This window comes from Falco peregrinus, chromosome 9 (assembly GCF_023634155.1).
Source record: "Falco peregrinus isolate bFalPer1 chromosome 9, bFalPer1.pri, whole genome shotgun sequence".
NCBI classification, from domain to species: Eukaryota; Metazoa; Chordata; class Aves; order Falconiformes; family Falconidae; genus Falco; species Falco peregrinus.
In genome coordinates, this window is record NC_073729.1 from 21,946,995 (window position 1) to 21,966,340 (window position 19,346).

Genomic DNA, 19,346 nt, shown 5'->3' on the forward strand with positions numbered 1-19,346 from the left:
AACAGTAAGTCAATCTCTGACTGGAAACAAGTCTGTGTAGATGAAGTGAATGGAAAGCCAAGCTACTGCTCTATTATACTTTGGCCTGCTGGGCCAGGAAGCCAACAAGGTTTTAGTGCCTGAAGCAGGCTTTGAACCCCCATTCCACCACACAACACAGCGTACCTGTGACTCGCTGTAGGGACTCCTCATTACAGGGGCAGCCCCAGTCCAGATTGGCTATAAATTGCTTTGGTTCTTGCAGCCGGCAAAATTGTTTTCGGAGGGCACTTGTGGCCACCTCGCCCTCCACTGCCAGTCACATGCTGTCAGTATGAGACCGTACTAGACATACGATGAGATGCACTGCAGAGAGGCTGTACAAGCAACGCACAGTAGCACCTTCTCTTTTTCTCCTGATGTTCAAGGCTCACCAGAGCCAAGAGCTCTCATCACATAGACCAAACAGTAAGAAGTTCAAGCTCAAGCACAGCCTTGGATATAGAAAGTGCATATACATTTCATGACTTCTTTTCACATCTCCTGTATGCGTGAAAACAACCAACCTATGCCAAAGTCAAGTGAACTGCACTAGCAGAAAGGAGAATCTTGTAAACTGGACCTCTAGGGGAATTAAAAGAAAGGCAACACCCTTCTGCAACGCTTCACATGCACATGAAGTTAACGTGTCCAAGTAAACATGTGCCTGCTTGCATACAGACTCGCAGAAGGGATTTTGCAACATTTTTTGCAGAAGTTACACTGATCTCTTGCTAGTAAAGACTAGCAAGAAGTGCCAGGTGCAATATGGTTATCCTGAGGATGACAGTGCAATACTTGAACAATGCACAAGGAGATGAATTAAATAAGAGAGTATGTTTTTCTTGGAAAGTTAGCAAACTGCACTGCAATTTCAAGGCTCCAAAACAAGGGAAAAGGAGGAACAAAATATTTTGAACCATTTTGGATGATGGGTGGGTGGAATTGAGCTAGGAAAAACACCTGCAACAATGTTAAGTCATTAGTCACTTAGGAGCCATGACCACTGCATTCCAAAGGGATTACAAAAGCAGCTGCTGATGCTTTGCTGTGGTGAACCTGTGTAGTGGTAGATGCCAGTTTGGGATGTAGGCCAGCCTGAGTGAGAGGTTCTGGTGGCTTGGTGACCACTGTGGGCGTGTCATACAGAGGTAAAGGAGGTGGTTGCAGCCAAGACAGAAAAAGTGCTTGAGATTTAATTACTTATGAGACTAGCAAGGAAGAAGAAAGGAAATAGTCATGCTCCAGTGGGAGCAATGTGTAACATCTGAAGCAATCACTATAAGTACTGAACACCTGAACTTAAGAACTGGTCGATGCGGTTTGTCACTAGGGCTGTGTGTGAAGATCAGGTAACATCAGAGGCTTGTGGCTCTTATGGTTTCCAAGGAATATGAATTAAGGAAGAGAAAAAGAGCAACTGAAGTTAACTCTGAAAGGCAATCAAATCCATTTGAGGAGATTCCTGGAACAAGTTTTGACAGCCTGAACATCCTGGAAAATTCCAAGAGGAAGGACAGACCTCTGGATTATAATGTAAGTGGAGATACACCACACCAGATATACTGTTGTCAAGTGTGCAAAGTTTTAGTGTTTTCTTTCAGAACGGGGCTATAAGTAAGTACTCTTTTAGTCTTCATGGTATCAAACAGAAGTTTATCAAAAAGGTGAAAGGCGGCATTTTTTTTTGGTAAAATCAGCCTTAGAAACAGCTGTTGGAGCTTAATTTCAGGTTCTTTCAGTCTTTTTTTTTTTCTTCGTAACTTAAAATTCAGACTATTTTTTTTAAGTTTTTACTGAGTGTTAAATCATGATCAGTAGAATTGCAGAATCTTAAACAGATACATTCCTCTCCGCAACCATGAAAATTCATTACCTGTACACTGTTAAGTGAGTGTAGAAAAATAAAATTAAATATATTCATAGTTGTGAAGATAGACAGGCTTAGAGCTTGCACTGACAAACTACTCAGTTTGGGGGGTCTTTTTGAAATAAAACTTTTGATGAAATGGTAGTATGGAGCTGGCTAACCTAACAGGTAAACAGACATTTGTTTCTGGTGGGAGCTTATAATTTCACATAAGTTTGGGTGTACTGGAGATAACCTGAGACCCCCAAAAAAACCTCTAAAGCCAACTCACAGCTGTTGAACAAAACCAGAAGTAGTGTTAACCAATCAGGAAGTTAAGTAATCAGGAAATGCTTCTTTTTCCTTCATACGGCTTTTACATCCCACCATACTCCCCATTTCCTCATCCTTAAAGATAACTTATTCATGGCACACCCATTATCCTTTGTAGGAAGTTGTTCTTGTCTTGGGATTCAAGAGAATGCATTTCCTCTGAGTAAATAATTTTGGTATCTCCTCCCATAATTACACCCACATTGAGTAGAAGCATTGGCATTAGGCATACATGTATTATAGGAACTAGTTAATTTGTTTGACAAGTCTACAGGTATTAATAACTACTGCTAAGTACCTCTCCCTTCTCTCAAATTTCAGCTGAGAGCACAAAAAGATTGCTGGGGTTTTTCTTTTTATGACTAATGTGACTTGGACATTCTTGAAGAACAAAGTAGAAGTTGTATGCAATTCTTGTAAGCTGAGGGGATGGCAGGTGAGTTCTACACATCATTTGTTTCTCTTTAGCAGGTACTTTATCGAGGACTGTTTCCTTAAGATACATGCTCTAGATAAGAAAATGGAGCTGATACCTATAAAGAAAATCTTCTGTTATTTGTTCTTGCACTTCATTTTCAGTTTTATTGTTGTTATTCTTAAAACCTATTTGAGAATAATTTTTGCTAAGCAGATCATATTTGGGGGCAGGGTGGGGAGGAAAGAAATTCCCCTTACTTCAAAAGGCACCATGCAAAACTCCATCTAAACACTTTATTTTTTAAATGCTACTTCAGAGATGTGTTATGCTTTGTATTAACAAGTAAGTGTAATCCATCCTAATGGAGCTGTGAGCATGGAGCTAATAGATAGGAATTCAAAGATGCATTAAAACCTTACCGCAGGAAAACAGTAATGACAATATCTCTGCTTTTTAAATTTTAGAATGAAGATTATTATTGAACTAGGCAGCTTCAAAGCTGGGTTCTCTTATTTAATGATGAAACAAACATTTTTTCAAACTAGTTTTTAAAATGTTGCTTTGCAGGTAAAGCAGCAGCCTACCACAGTTTACTGTTGTCCCAGACAATCACGCTAAAGATTCCCTTTTTCAGCCCATCAGTGCTTACTCACATTACTACTTTGTGGTCTTAGATGACCAAAAAAAAATTATTTTTCATTGCATTTAATTATAGCACTTTTTGCATAAGTCAGATTCACTTTTACTGCAAAGATTTTATATAAATTGTAGATTAATATACATCTATGTTGTTTCAGATCTGACTTAGTATTTCATTGCTATGCTATATGGTATGAGATGGACTTGGAAGCTTCTTTGAAGATCCCTACCGTAGTAGTGCATGGTGCCATAGGCCTTAATCCATCATTTCCATTCCACTCTTTTTTTTTGTTGTTACTGTTTTCCTTTGAATGCCCTTTAAAATGGTGGTGGTAATGTCCTCCCATCCTGTCCCTCCTCCCCCCCCACCAACGTTATTGCATTTACGATGCCGGCACTTATAAAAGTGATTTGGAAGAATCTTCACCAAGGTACCTGCCCTGAGCATTTGCCAAAACAACACAATGCTCCAGGTATACTCTGTGGAATCTCATGTAGTTACAAACACAGAGGACAGTGCCTCTCAGAGCTCCCAAAGACAGCATAACCGCTCAAGTTTGAGCGTGACAATAAAATAAGAACTGTAGAAGGGAAAATAATCATGCAAGGAAGATCATATACATACTTCTTTGTCAAAAAGATAGTTTAGCATTTAAGGTAGCAAGAGCCACTTCATGGGCTTTAAACCACAGATCATAATAGTACGTGTGCAGGAGGACATGTGGTATCTGAGAACTCCAAGCACACTGTAAGTCATCAGAACTCTTCTAGGACATGAAGGTAGTGCCTACTAAAACAGGAATCCCAATGGTTCAGTTGTCACTTTGGACAGAGCTAAATTCAGTCAAATTGATTTCTTTGTCAAAATCTCCAACTTATATCTTTAAATATTTTTGTTCATAGAATGGTTGGGATTGGAAGGGACCTTAGAGATCATCTAGTTCCAGCCCATTTTCTACTAGACCAGGTTGCTCAAAGCCCAATCTGACCCGGCCTTGAACACTTCCAGGGATGGGGCATCCACAGCTTCTCTGGGCAACCCCTGCCAGTGTCTGGCCACCCTCCCAGTAAATAATTTCTTCCCAATATCTAATTAAATCTACCCTCTTCCAACTTAAAGCCATTCTCCCTTGTCCTATCACTACAGGTCTTGTAAAAAGCCCTAGTCCAGCTTTCTTGTAGGTCCCTTCAGGTACTGGAAGCTATTCTAAGGTCTCCCCAGAGCAGTCTCTTCTCCAGGCTGAACAACCCCAACTCTCTCAGCCTGTCTTCATAGCAGGAATTTTCCAGCCTCATTCATATAAGATCTCTCACTACACATCTTTTCCTACTCTAGACCAAATGGCATCAGGATGTAAGCAGGAAAAGTAAGGTGTCTCAATAGCCATTTCTGGGATCCTAAAAATATAGATGCTGAAAATGTAAAGGGGCTACCAGCCACTTTATTTGGTGCTGACAGTGAAGTGACACCGATTTGCACCTGAAAATTTTTTTTCAAAGTCCAGCGATAAAACAGTATACAAGTCCTCAGTGTGACAGCCCCATAACAAAACCCAAGCAAAAATTTCTATTATTAACCACTATACTTAATCAATTTAATGGAGCATCTGCTTTTTAGCTGTCCTTCCTCCAGTAAAGGATAACTGCTTTTAGCTACCTCATCATGCCACTTACCAGCAAATGGTTTCTTTCCATGCTGGCTGCTTCTTTATGACTTTTCTTCTGTTTTACAGATCTGACACCAACACATATCAGCTGGCAGCCATCACTAAATGCAGGCACACACCATACTGACAGATATGCCAACACTGAGTTGACTGTGAGGCGAGGACAAGCCTTCACTATTACCCTGTACTTCAACAGACCACAGCAGGCTGGGGAGAGCCTAGCATTTGTCACTGAAATAGGTAACACCCCCTTAGCTTAATCCATGTTGTCACAGAACTGTAAACTTCATCCCTTGTAGCTCTTCCCTTATTTTAATTAAGGATGCAATTTTTCTTTATTTATTTTTAATGCCTGCCCCCACCCCACGTGCTCATTTCAAGTGTGAGGTTAATATTGAAACCACTCTAGAATGGAAACCAATTACCCCTTCTTTCTACCAGGACCAGCCCCCTCAGAATCTCATCGTACAAAGGCTGTATTTCCCCTCTCTCAGAGGGGGGCAAGTGGCTGGAGTGCTGTCCAAGGACCCAGTGAGTCCGGTTATACGAACTTTACAATATCCAGCCCAGCCAATGCTGTCATTGGACGATACAATCTAATCCTCCAGGTAACCTCAGGGAACAAGATCTTCTCCAGATTCCTGGGGCAGTTTGTGTTACTCTTCAACCCTTGGTGCCCAGGTAGGTACCATTGCTTTTGCCCTTGAACATAACTGACCTATTTGCTTTCATATCTGCACAGTGAGCTTGCTCTGTCAAGCTCACTCTCTTTGGGTTGCCAGCAGCTATCTGTTCAGAGATATGTTTTACAACCTAAAAAGCCGGTGTCACACCCTCCCTTCCTTCCCTATTATCCTAATGAAATGTGTTATACGGGGTGATATCACAGACTCTTCAGGAGTGAGCAGACCGCTTTCTGTAGACAAAGGCTGACAGATTTTCAGAAGTGCATGTACTTCTCAGAACTCAAAGCAAGCGTAAAGTAATGTCCTTGATGTGCACTTAAATCAAAGCAAGACTGCTCTTGCAGATGTTAACTGCAAAGACAATAGCTCAACTAACTTTTTAGAAGCTGATAGAGGGCTAGTATGAAGAAGATGGGCATTTCCCATGTCTTTCGTCACGGATTGAAGAGGAACATCTCTTGCTGCTCCATTTTTTTTATTTCTGCAGCCTCAGCAAGTTGCATGAGAAATGCAAATTCCTAATCTCAGATTTTGCAAATATGCAACAGTCTAGAAACCTAGATTAGCCTTAAAATATACCACTCTAGATTTAAGGGAGCTCTTAGCCAACTAAGTGACTAAACAGCTTATAAAAGAAAAGTAACCAGAATCATCCGCTATTTTCTTCTGTGACCATATGTTAGTCAAGGGCCACTAACGAATGTGTCAAGAGCCAAGATGAAAAAATCTTCTAATTAGCTCAGTGTGTCTTGGAAGACAGAAATAATTTAAGCTGTTCAGGAATCTCAGACTGTCTCTGCATAGACAGTCCTGAGGGGAAAACCTTCCCAGAACCCCCCGAAAGATCACTTGTGGTATAACTTCTAATTGTTGGAAGCCACACTGCAGGGACTGAAATATTTGACCAGTGCAGCAGTGGTACTCATAAGACCAGACAAATTATTCTCAGATGAATAATAATATAATAATAATAAGCTGTGCCATTCCAGTTTAGAACTTACGATTTTGCAGAAAACATTGTCAGATGATGCAGTGACCACTGCCAAAGTATCCTTAAAGCAGGATGCTGTTGAATAAGCTTCTTGCAGAGTGGAATAGCTCCCTGATCCTGACAAACAGGAATAGATTCAGTTTGAGGGTATGTTACCACTATAATAAGTGTCATAGCAGAAAGGAAATACAAAATTTATTTTCTCAGCAAAGGATAAATGGCAGATCTGGTGTGCAGATATGATTCCACATGGGACATTATTCATTAAATTAGAAAAGACAAGGATTAATTCATAAACTGTAGTAGCAGCAAAGAACTACTTACAAGGAAACAGTCAGGACTAGAGATGAAATGAAAAGCACTGGGTTGGAGAAGAGCTACTAGTGGATCCTTAAGTGTTACCTGAAAAAAAACCCCGCTCTGATTAAATGGTTCATTACTGACTTTGATATGCTGACATTAAGCACCACTGTCCATACACAGATGGGCTGGGATACCACATAGAAATAACTGGTTGATGCTAGAGACTGAAGCAGTTGAGAAGGGATAAGATATACTAATACAAAAAAAAAAAAAAAGGACACGTGTTTAAGGAGAAATAACAGTTTCAATGCCAGACTTGCCAGTTGGAAATCATGAAGAATGTGAAAGTTCTCGTTAATCGCAGAATGAGAATGAAAGTGAAATGGTCCTGAAAAAGGCAAATGCAATCTTAAACTGCATAAGAGGAAACAGTTACCCAGATGTAAGTATTAATGCCATCATATGAGGTGATGAGATCTCAATTTGGAATTTTCTTTCATTTAATCTTTCCTGAATAGGAATTAGGAATTAGAACATGTTCAGTGAAGGGTTACTATGATAACATGAAAAGCCTTTTGGACAAGAGAAAATTTCTAGTTCAACAAGCTGAAAGCAGTTAGTTTCACAGGTTGTATATCTGAAATAAATATGGGATTTGGTCAGAGAAAATACTGATATTACTATAATGGTGAAAACCAATAAGCTTATTAATTCACTAATATACTTGCTTCAAACCTGTGGATAAAACAAAAAGTGATGCTTTAACATTAATAGTTTTCTCTTTTAATGTACTTAAGAGACTTCAAGATACTTGCAAGCCAGCCTCTGATAATAATGCATTATGTCTTAATACTACTGAAGGAATGTACAGTTAACTACTAGAATAAAGAGTTGCAGTCCTGAATTAAACGAGAAGTCATGCACTGCTAATCTATAGCTCACAAGTGAACACATCAGTTCTAAAGTTTTAGAGGATAAAAGGATATGAAGGAGAGTTTTGTAGGAACTATCTTTTTCCCTAGATGTCTGAGACTTGTCACTTCTTTCTGTGGCAAAGCTTATATGAAGAAATTACTAGAAGTATATCTATGTTAGAAAGTGTACGTAAGTATTGATTAAAAACTATCAATAGAAATGTATATCCTGCTTGTTTCTCACTATGCCAGGATAAACTTTAACTTCAGAATGAGAGGACAGAATATATAACAACTTCGGGTTTTTTATTAAAAGGAATTAATTAGTAAAGGACTAGATCTATAGTGGTCTGTCTTTCTATAACTGTCCAAAAATTGAACTGTCATGGCTGATTGTAGGGTCTTTTTTCTACTTGTATGCTGAGACTAACAGAAGAAGGCGTTGTTCCTATTTAGTCATACTTGACAGGAGGAGATTTGTTGTGGGTGTTTTCCTCCTGTTTTTAAATTAATGTTAATCTTGCTCAAGTTATCAGTAGGAATACCCTAGTAGTCCAAGTATACTTATCAAAAGAACTGGCTCTAGTACATTATAATTGAGAGCATATAAACCTTAAAAGAAGGATGTTCAAGTGATTATAGAAGGACGTTTAGATTGCTCAGAATCATAAATTCATAGGGCAAGAAGGATCTTAGGAAGTTATCTAGTCCCACACCATGCTCTAAGGCAGGTTCAGTTTAGCACTTACGTCATTCCTGACAGACACTGAATTCCTTCTTAATGATCAATTACCATTAGAGAAGTTTCAGTACTTCCTCCAACAATTCACTCCAATAAAACACTAGCTTTTCTGTTACAATTTTTTTCCTATTAACTAACCAAATATTTTCGCTTTGATTTCAGCATGTAACTTCTCATCCTACATAACAACAGACACCAACAGATTTCCTTCCCCCCGCCCCATCCTCTTCACAAGAAAGTCTAGAATAATTACTGTGCTTGTCCCATTCCTCACCCTCATTTTTTTCTATTTTTAAGTAATTCTGAGTTAATTCATAAGTTTTATTTTCTTCATAAGTTATATTTTCAAGATTGAGCATTTCAAGAGTGCTCCTCTCACTCTTTCCAACTGGTCTACACCTTGAAGCACAGCACCTGGAACCACACACAGCTCTCCAGGGCAATGCTGACCCAAAAGCTTGGGAATCAACAATGACATGATAAAAAAAAAAGTGTGGACAGCCACCACAAACAGAGACTTATATCATGTGATATAGTTTTAAAAAGAAATTATACAATCTTTTATTTGCAGTAAGGGAAAGATGGGAAGTTCCTATAGGAACGTAAAGAAGTTGACTCAAAAGCTGATTTTTATGTGCATTTTCTGAAATCCGGAAGCTTTCAGAAAATTAAAATTAAAATGTTACATACAGAAAATGTAAGCATTATAAATTTAAACAGAGCTAAGTAGACATTGCTACCAAAAGCGATCAACCAAAGTATCTGGGGGAAGCCAGTGCTTTCATAGCAGCTACATACTGTGCCATAGACTATGGAAACCAATGAGTAACAATGAAATAAAACTGAATGCTTCAGCAGGCTACCCTAATTACTTGCCTGATCCAGAGTGCTGTCAGGAATGTTAAGATCTGTATTTGGGAATCTTAAAACTAGATGAACACAACTGGAAAACAGGAGGGAAAAAAAAAAAAATCAGTGTGATTCTTTTCAAATGTCTATTCTACTTTTAAGTACCTTGAAAAGGCAGAAAACCCCAGTGAGCTAGCCCGGACTTTTCTCTGTCTTCCTCACATAAACACAATGTAAAAATAGGGGACACTTAGAAAATACACCAAGGCTACACTAAAATTAGGGAAAAAAAGTGAAAGTAATATAACATGGATTTATGCCCTGCTCCTCCACCATATACAATAGCAGGCATTTTCACTGAACTGAACATATTCAGGGAGCTATAAAAATGCTTTTTCCAAATAGTAGTTTTCTCCTTGCTAAATAAACATAAAAATGCTTTTGAAAGGTTGCTAGTATTCTCAGCTTTAAGTGTAAAAGCATGTCCAACCTGGTTTTCAGGTGATGATGTCTACATGGCTAATGAAAATGAGAGACAAGAATATGTTCTAAATGAAAATGGAATAATCTTTGTGGGCAATGCAAAGTACATTGAAGCAAGAGGATGGTACTATGGACAGGTAAGCCATAAGAAATTCATTTGGGCTCTTACTCTGTCTCCACCAGCATTTTCTCATATCATTATTTGCCCCTCTGACAGGTATGCCTATTTAAATGAAAACTCAGCAAACTGGGCTAGCCTTACATGTAGTTTGTTCACCGTGTGCCTAATAGGCTTTGGTGTGAGAGATGGCTTAGTACAGCACTGCAACAGGACTGAATTATGTATGGGCTTGAAGCTCAAGGTACAAGCGTGGACCTCATTGTGACCAAAGCATCCAGAGTACAAGTAACAATATACTTGTACGGCTCAAACACACCCACTATTTTTGTAATGCAGTTACAATGGGCCAGAACTGATGTTGATGTAGAATGGTTTGGGTTGGAAGGGACCTTTAAAGTTCATTTAGTCTGACCTCCCTGCAATGAGCAGGGAGATCCTCAACTAGATCAGGCTGATCAAAGTCCCATCAAGCCTGACCTTGAATGTTTCCAGGGATATAAGTCAAGTGAATCTAATAATTGCAGTCAGAATGAGCTTGGCAGTTTTAGTTTTACTGCAGCCATCTCTTCTGATGGCAGAAGGCATCCTGCCAGATTTTGCTTTATTTAGTTAGCCCTGTCTTTAACCAATATTGCAGTGTGAACTGCACACTACTGTCTTTGTGCCTCACCGTCCCTGTTACCTTTGGGCTGGAGTATCTTTGAAAAGAGGAACTGCAGTAGAATCTCCTCTAATTCTGTTTGTGAAACTTATTTTCTTAAACATCTTTTCTGATCACAGTTTCAAGATCACATTCTAAACATCTGTCTCACCATGCTTGATCTGAGCCTGTACTATCGTCAGGACCCAGCCATTGATGTATCCCGAAGAGGAGATCCTAAATATGTGGGCCGAGTAATCAGTTCTATGGTAAGAAATAAACAACTTAATCTGGATTCCACATGCTTCAGCAGAAAGCATTAGTTATACCACTGGAACTCAGCCATCTGCACCTTAAGCAATATAATTAGCTAGATATGGTGCATTACACACAATTGATTTTGTGCATTCTGTCCATTGGCCTGTTTTTAGATCAACGGAAATGATAACGATAATGGTGTTCTGCTAGGAAAGTGGCAAGGAAGTTTCAATTCACATGAGAATCCATCCAGATGGGATGGCAGCATGGTAATCCTCCAGAAATGGCGTCAGGACAACTACAAACCTGTTCAGTATGGCCAGTGCTGGGTTTTTGCAGGTGTGATGTGTACAGGTAAGCTTTAAAGACTGTGGTGAATGTGATGTGTACAGGTAAGCTTTAAGACTGTGGTGAAATAGAGACATTTGTGACCTCTGGTTTTATCAAAGCTACAAAGCAATTAATTCTACAAAAAGAACAGTGCTCTGAAGACTACAAATGCTGAAGGATCACAAAATATTTAGACAACTTTGTTTCTCAGATACTTGTACTCATTGAACTAAAGCTCTCTGTGCATTTTTTTTTTTTTTTTTATGTATTTCAGTTCTGAGGTGCTTGGGGATTCCAACTCGTTTGGTTTCAAATTTTAACTCTGCCCACGATGTGGATAGAAATCTGAGTATCGATAAGTACTATGACAGCTCTGGAAAGAGTCTTAATATCGGCAAGGATTCCACATGGTAAATATAATTTTTTTGCATCTCACCAATAATTAGAGAAAGGATTTATGAGACTTAAACATGAACACTAGCGGTACAAAAGCAACTAAGTGAACAAAATTTAATACAAATATCTAAATTAATGCACCAGACATCCCTTTGGAAAGAACACATACTTCATGGTTTTGAGATACTACTTTAAACCACCAACCTGCCCAATATTTTGCAGTGCCTGACCACAAAGGAATTGCAACTTTAAGAAGTATGCTTCCATTGACAATGTACAAGTTCCCAAAGTTCTGTTAATTATTGACACCTAACCAGTCTGTTCCTCACAACACAGCTGTGAACCTTCCATGCTCTTAACTGGTTTACTGCTGCCATAGCTTTCTTTCATCACACATCCAAAACCTGTGGACCATTTTCTCAGCTGGGCCCATCATCCCCCCTATAGATGGGGGCCTCCCAGCCTCCCCAAGAAGTTTTCCAGTACTCCTTTAGCTAGATCTTCCCTTTGTAGCTGAAGAAAAGAGAACAATCCAAACGCTCTCCAGACTTCGTTATTTGACATTGTAGTCCAGTGCTGTAAACTGTGTGTGATGCATGATCGTCAATCAAACCCCAAAATTTGAGTAGCCAAAGAAACATGATATTCTTTTAAATAATACCATTTTATACTTTAGATCCCCTCCAGTTTTAAAATCTTTACTCCGCAGCTACTTCACTTTTAAGGAAGTGAACTAGGCCCAACTGCACACCAGGCTTCACCAAAAGTATCATCTTTACCTAGTTGCTTCCCTTCACTGAGTATGTGGCTGAAGGATATGAGAAGTTTTTAATCTATTAACTTCCTTAGAAGTATTAGCCTCTGAACAAAATTCAACAAATCTTTTCTAGGTCCTCCTATGACCTGCACTTTATCAATCTCTTCAGTGCTATCCTTTCCTTTTGGAGTCTGTGGAACTCATTACCACTGGATGACTGAGGACCATAAAACCCAGTGGTCTCAGTGTAATGACTAATTCAGAAAGTCCCTGATTCTCTAACTGTGAGAAATTGTAGAGTGTAGAGGGTCATTCTCTTCATGGGCTGTTCTTTTTTTCTAAACATCTGCTGTTGCACACCATTACAGATGGACTATTGGTCTTCATGAGCATTTTATCTGACCCAGTAGAGCTATTGAAAGTTTTTATTTAAACAAAGCATTTCCCACATTTAAAGGTTACCAAACTCGATCACTGAGTCTTGCCTATACCCAAGGCTTAAGTCTTTCACTTATAGCTCACACTGCTTCCAAAGCAAACTGCTTATATTTATGTTCTCTCCCTCCCCACACCGAGGTCTACACCTCAAAAGCAGGCATTAAATCTATCCTTTGAAAGTAGTGAGTTTTTGTAACTAGACAGCTTGTGTCACATCTTAGAGAATCTTTAAAAACCAAAATTCCCTACTCTTTTCAAATTGGAAGTTTTTATGACTCTCTATTACTATGCTTTCTAGACATTGTTTTTGTCTCCAGGGATTATCATGTCTGGAATGAAAGCTGGTTCGTTCGCCCAGACCTGGGAACATCATACAATGGATGGCAGGTTTTGGATGCAACTCCACAAGAACAAAGCAGAGGTAGCAATGTAAATTCTTAGCATGATTTAATATTCATTTTCCAAATTGAGCACTACTGATAAAGTTTGACCTTCTTTTCCCACCTTGTTTTAGGATTATTTCAGTGTGGCCCTGCATCTGTCATAGCCATCAAAGAAGGTGATGTAGACTTGGACTATGACACCTTATTTGTATATACAGAGGTGAATGCTGATTGCAACAGATGGATTGTATACAAGGATGGAAGTAAGAAAAGAGTTTATTGTGATACTGAAATAATCGGCAGGTTTATCAGCACCAAAGCTGTGGACAGCAATTCCCGTGTGGATATCACCTATAATTACAAATATCCAGAAGGTAAAGGAATTATCACAACTATCTCCTACTGAATTCTTGGTGCTAGAAAGCTAGGATGGGTAACCTGTTTTGTTTAAGGATCTCTCTCCCCTTCCTTCAGAAAACATTTCTGCCAGTGTTCTCAGACTACTTTCTTAATACAATGTGTATTATATTTATGGTTTTGTGTATTTAGTAGTTTCCTTATTAAGACACAATACAAAATAGACTTTAGTCCCTTACACACATTTGCAAAATGTAACATATACACAAAACAGGGCTATAAAGTATGTTTCACTACCCAGGGCAGAGAAACCCTCAAGCTATTATACCAAAAAGTCTTAAAACTGAGTCCGTTGTGTATCACAAACTGTGCACAGGTCTGTACTATGGGAAGTTACAGATTAAGAAATACTAGTTTTTCATCATATCTGGCAGAGGGAGTGCAGCAGCAATCAAACCACTCATACAAAACTTTAAACCCCAGTCCTCTTAACACTAGACATCCATCTCCCATATGACCTCATGCTCAGACTCTCTCGGGTTCTCTCCTGCTGTGTCCATTAAAACTCCTTATCTTTCCTTTTGATTACATCCTGTTTCCAAGAGGAGCAACTCACTCAGCCTCCTTCTCTGGCTGTATAAATCCACTGAGTTCAGCATTTTTGTGCTCCTGTTCTGACACAAACAGGACATCAGCTACCCAGCCATTCAGTTGTTATGTTTGCACTCCCAGTGGACTCAGTCTCCACATTATTGCATTCTGGAAACAAAACTACTAGGGAATAGTAAAGGGACTAAATGCCAATCATTTGTACTTTGGAAAACAAAGAAGCAAAGGTTAAGAACTGCATAACCATATGTTTGCAGGAATATTTTTATATCCCCTCAAATACTTGGTAACTATGCCTTTCCATCTTTTTTTTTTTTAATTTAGGGTTACATATTTCATATAATCATTTAATTACTTAAAAAAAGGAGTAAGATGTATTTCACTTTAAAAAAAAGTTTGCCATTCAGAATCAGTGGCCATATTTCAATCCTTTACTCCTCAAGATTTTAGTGCAACCATATTCAATACAGAGGCTGGTTATCATCATTTAGCAAAGTAACACTGACCACACTACTGCATGTTCTGACCAAAGAAAAATAAATCTTGCATCCTAAACAAATACAAATGCCTCATATTTCATTTTAATGACTTTAATGACTTATTTCAGCTTAGTACAGTTTGTTTCTCACTTTCGTGTGAAAAACCTGAACATAGGCCTAATAAAAATATGAGGAACTTTTAGGTAGCGCATATTTCTAGGCGATGCAAAGCTGACATCCTATGTCATTCTGAAAGCCCGTACACAAGAAGATGCAATGGCAACAAAAGTATGAATTTTACTTGGTTCTGTCCTTCAACTAGGTTCTTCTGAGGAAAGACGAGTTTATAGAAAGGCCTTGACCAAGATATTTGGATCAAACATCACAGAAGGCCACACAGAATCTCCAGATGAAAGATCTTCAGAGACAATTAGAAACCCTGGGATCTCTGGGAAACTCAAGCTAGCTGAACCTCCAGTGTTTGGCAAAGACATTAACCTGATCTTAATTCTCAATAACCTATCTTTTGATCGCAAGACCGTGAAGGTAGATGTGAGTGCGTCCACCATCCTGTACACAAGGAGAACAGTGACAGAGATCCTGAAGGCAACCACTTCTGTGGATCTTGGTTCTAAACAAGGTAACCTTTAATGTCTCTAAGGAGCCAATATAGCCCTCTTAGCCACATGAAAACAAGGAAAGGAGGAAACATCAGTATCACATCTATATCAGCCTCTACTTGTTCCATCTCTTTTTTATGGCTACATTTTAAAATTATCTTTCCCCCCCCCCTCTGAAAACTTTCAGTAGTTCAATCAGGAATTGAAAGTCTCATGAAATGTTAGGCTACATTTATATTATAGCTCTAGAAGTAACATTATATGTGTGTGTATACACATTGTGCGTGTGCGGCGATTATTCCATTTTTAGGAACACATTCTTAAATAAGAAGTCTGATGTATGCTTTCTGGCACTAAGCAGGCAACACTTCAGCAGAAAGTAACTAGGGCAAAAGTTAGAAGTTACAGTGAGGCTCCCTGTCTCCCTTCAAGAATCAAGGCTATTAAAACTGTTACAGAGATCTTTTTCACCCCCAGGTGATAAAGGTTTTCCCGTACACAGCAGAAAAGTGGTAGGTGTACAATGAGACCAGGTCATGTGAAAAGGATCTCTGTGAAACTTGGCACAAACTTCCTTCTTGACCAAGGTAAAACAAGTAGGATGTAAGGAGGGAACAGATAAAAATGGTTAGAGCTCCAAATACAAGAAATACAAAGGGACAGGAATCTGCTGGAAGACAGATGAGTGGGTTCTCTCGGTTTCAGGCCAAAATCCTCTATTCAAAACTGCAAGGGTCGAATGAGTTAAAGTAGAACAGGATTATCAGAAGAGGGAAATATTCAACCAGTGGTCTCACAAGGAAGAAATATAAACAGACTTCAGCCACCTTATCTTCTGTTCTCCTCAATAATATAAAACCCCCTCAAAATAACTCTTTTCTTTAGCATTCTTTCAGAATGTAACAGTTCCTAAATATATGTCTGAATTCCAGGGAAACACATCCGGTTAAAGATCCCTTATTCTTATTATGGAAAATATCTGACTACTGACAAAAGGATCCAAGTCACTGCTTTGTGTGGAGTCATGAACATGCACGGGGCAAAGTTGCTGGTGGAGAAGACTATCACTTTAGAAGACACAAACATTATCATTAAGGTAAACAATTCTCTCCCTGATGTCCTGAACAGACGGAAGGAACTACAGAGTCTTTCTGGAGCTCAGATCTTAAGATGAGAATGGGGATTAATGCATTAATTTAGGCTGCATTTTCAGACGTTGCTCTAAAATTCTGCCTGCTTAAATTGAGAAAGTAGGCATAGGAGACTGATTTTGAATCTTTGCTTGAATCTGTCCCCTAGTCTTCAGAACAGCTGTTTCTTTCTTTCCCTGTCACTTGCTGCTGCTTTATGCTTACGTGACTGACTTACATTTCATTTGTATTCTAGTTATTGGCAAGTGCATGTGTTGCCTTTAAACAACTTTGCCTACTCCTAAAATACAGACTTAAACCCTTAATTCTAATCTATGTTAGAGCCAGTTTATATGATTTCAACACTGTAATCAAGGATGTGGGGAAAAAAAGAAAAGGGGGAAGGGGCGGGGGGGGGAGGGGGGAAAGAAAAAGAAAAAAGCCACTCAGCAAGCCAAAGATCAGACAGGTTTAATGAGATGTGTCTGTATTTCACTGAAATTGTGCACAAAATACTGCTGTCAAGCTGTATGCAGCATTTAGCTAAACCAAATCCAGCTTCAAGTATTAGGAAAGGCATACTAGCTGTCAGTTAAATTTCACTGCTCCTACCACTATCTCATTCATCTACAAGTATGAGAGATTTTGTGCTTACAGTTTGACTGAAGTCTGACTCCATGTTAATGAAAATGTTCATGAAACGTACAGGGAAAATGTAAAACAGTGAATAATCAGAAATGTGTCTTTGTCATTCAGATTCCTCGGCGGGTTGTAGTGAACAAAGCTGTTACTCTAGAGATCTCATATGCCAATCCCCTCCCGGAACCTGTGAACCGCTGTGTAATGCTAGTGACTTTGATGAATCAGCAAGTCAAGATACAGTAAGTGAAACCTGTAGCTTTTACTCAGTGCTTCTAACATGAGCAATAGCATGTATAGTTTCTCAATAAGAAAAAAAATCATCATGGTTGAATTGTCTTTTTCATATTTTCTATGTATGAAAATAGAAATACCACCAAATACATATTGAGATACTATGATTTCTCAGTCGTGGAGTTTTTCCACATAGAAACTTCTTTAACAACTTAAAAACTACTAACATTCTTCTTTCCTGGGAAGGCAAATGGGTGTGTCAAATTCTTTTGTCTCTCTGATATTCCTTCTACAGCTTGGCTTTGTGTTTCTATTTTTATATACAGTACCCTAGTACTACGAAAATAAGCCTGAGCTAAAGCAAACAAATAAGACACCGCCTTAGCTCCCCTCATTTCAGGCAAAACAAGAAGTTGTTCTATTCACCTTTAAAGTATGAGAAAAATCATACCTTTTCAAAAGATCCAAATGTTCTATCAGTTTTTTCTTTTCTTCTGGACTCTGCTGCTTTATGGATTAACTCAGTGTTGAATAGTTCGTATTTCCTAAAGCTTCAATGGATACGAAACAAGCAGGCATCAGACAGAACACTGACCTTTGACATCATGGTTTTCCTATTCCAAGTTTGTGTTGACTATCCAAGCTTGTACCCAGCCCTAACATGAAGGGCTTCTCACTTCCATCAGTCTATTCAAGAGTAGATGAAGCTGGTACTCTTTTTCTTATTTCTTAGTCTACCCAAAGCTTCAAACCCTAAGTAATTATTAAAAACCAAGGCTCAGTCTCAAGTAACTTTTGATGCCCCAGGTATCATGCAGTTCTGCTTCTTGGAAATCTCAAAGACAGACAATGCAAGCCTGAAAAATTATTTTTTTCTTCCTTTTTTTTTTTTTCTTCAGTCTGGCACAACTGGCACCGAGGGAGAGATCAAAAATTTATTTTGAATTCACTCCTCGCAGGACTGGGCCCTTACAACTGCAAGTAGACTTCTCTTGTGACAAATTTTCACATGTTAAGGGATTTGTAACCATTGCAGTAGCACCTGCATAATGTGATGGAATCAATCTCCCATTTCAGCATTAACACAGCAAGACATTCTCCTCTAGGAGAGAGATGACAACAAGAAACTTTCCACAAAAAATGGTGACCTCTTACATTGCAATAGAGTCAAGTCTCCTGCTTTCTCGGTGCTTAATTATTTAGTCTCTAATTGTATTCCTTTTTGTGTCCTCTTATCTAGAAAAATGAAGCCTCTTCCTTGTAGAAATAGTTTCACTGTTTTATCAGATCTCATTGTGTTAAGCTCCTGGTTTTGACCTTTCCATCAGACAATACAGTCTCTTCTCAACCACATTCTAATTGTCAGCAATAAAAAAAAATTATTCATATAACTATTCTTTTGTAATGATTTGTACATTCCATGGAAATATCATGAGAAATCACAAGATTAAGGAAAGTTCTTTTTCCATAATTTCATAAGCTTCTTACCTAAGAAGCAGAACATTTCCTCCATTGTTCATGTAATTTCTGCATTTTGTGACACCTACAGTGCTGTGAATGGGGAGGAAAAAAGCAACATTTGGGGTCCATGACAATATCTCTGCAGCCTGTGACCAGGCAACATGGGCATGTATTCAAATCAGTAACTTAATTCCTGTGTAACATGACAGAGTCCCAAGTACCACAAAGCATGGGGAGAATCTTGCATTAATACAGAAGTCCGGCCACACAAGCTAACTAATGCTTCTTGCCCACCAGTGTAAGGTCACCGGAGACAAGGGACACATTTGTCTTCAAACCTTCCCAATGTAACTCATCCATAGGCAGCCCCTAGTGCCCACCTCTGTCACAACATTTGCCTTTTGCAGGCTTCCAACCCTAACAACACCAGGTACCAGCTCTCACCTGAAATGTGCTTTCAGGTAGCCTCAGGGCTTCTCCATCACTCCCCGCAAGGTAGACTCTCCAGGGACTACTATGAAAGCTAGTGACTGCTAGGGCACAGTAACCACCTGGCCAGGGTTAGGGCAAGCCGCTATTGGTGTACAGACAGCTCTGCTAAG

The 19,346-nt window shown here is 39.0% G+C and overlaps 1 protein-coding gene and 1 long non-coding RNA gene across 2 annotated transcripts in view; one reads left to right on the forward strand and one right to left on the reverse strand.

Annotated features, from left to right (window-relative positions):
- Window positions 1-19,346, reverse strand: part of LOC106112663 (uncharacterized) — an 87,760-nt gene that overhangs the window by 33,365 nt on the left and 35,049 nt on the right. The gene's annotated exons all lie outside the window — the stretch shown is intronic.
- Window positions 710-19,260, forward strand: LOC101914530 (protein-glutamine gamma-glutamyltransferase 6). The gene is made up of 14 exons (XM_027790136.2): window positions 710-1,554; window positions 2,522-2,636; window positions 4,991-5,164; window positions 5,366-5,605; window positions 9,911-10,029; window positions 10,794-10,922; window positions 11,085-11,265; window positions 11,516-11,651; window positions 13,150-13,253; window positions 13,347-13,589; window positions 14,983-15,300; window positions 16,213-16,376; window positions 17,167-17,291; window positions 18,183-19,260. The coding sequence occupies exons 2-14, from the start codon at window positions 2,630-2,632 to the stop codon at window positions 18,331-18,333; spliced, it is 2,091 nt and encodes a 696-aa protein (XP_027645937.2). The 5' UTR covers window positions 710-1,554; window positions 2,522-2,629; the 3' UTR covers window positions 18,334-19,260.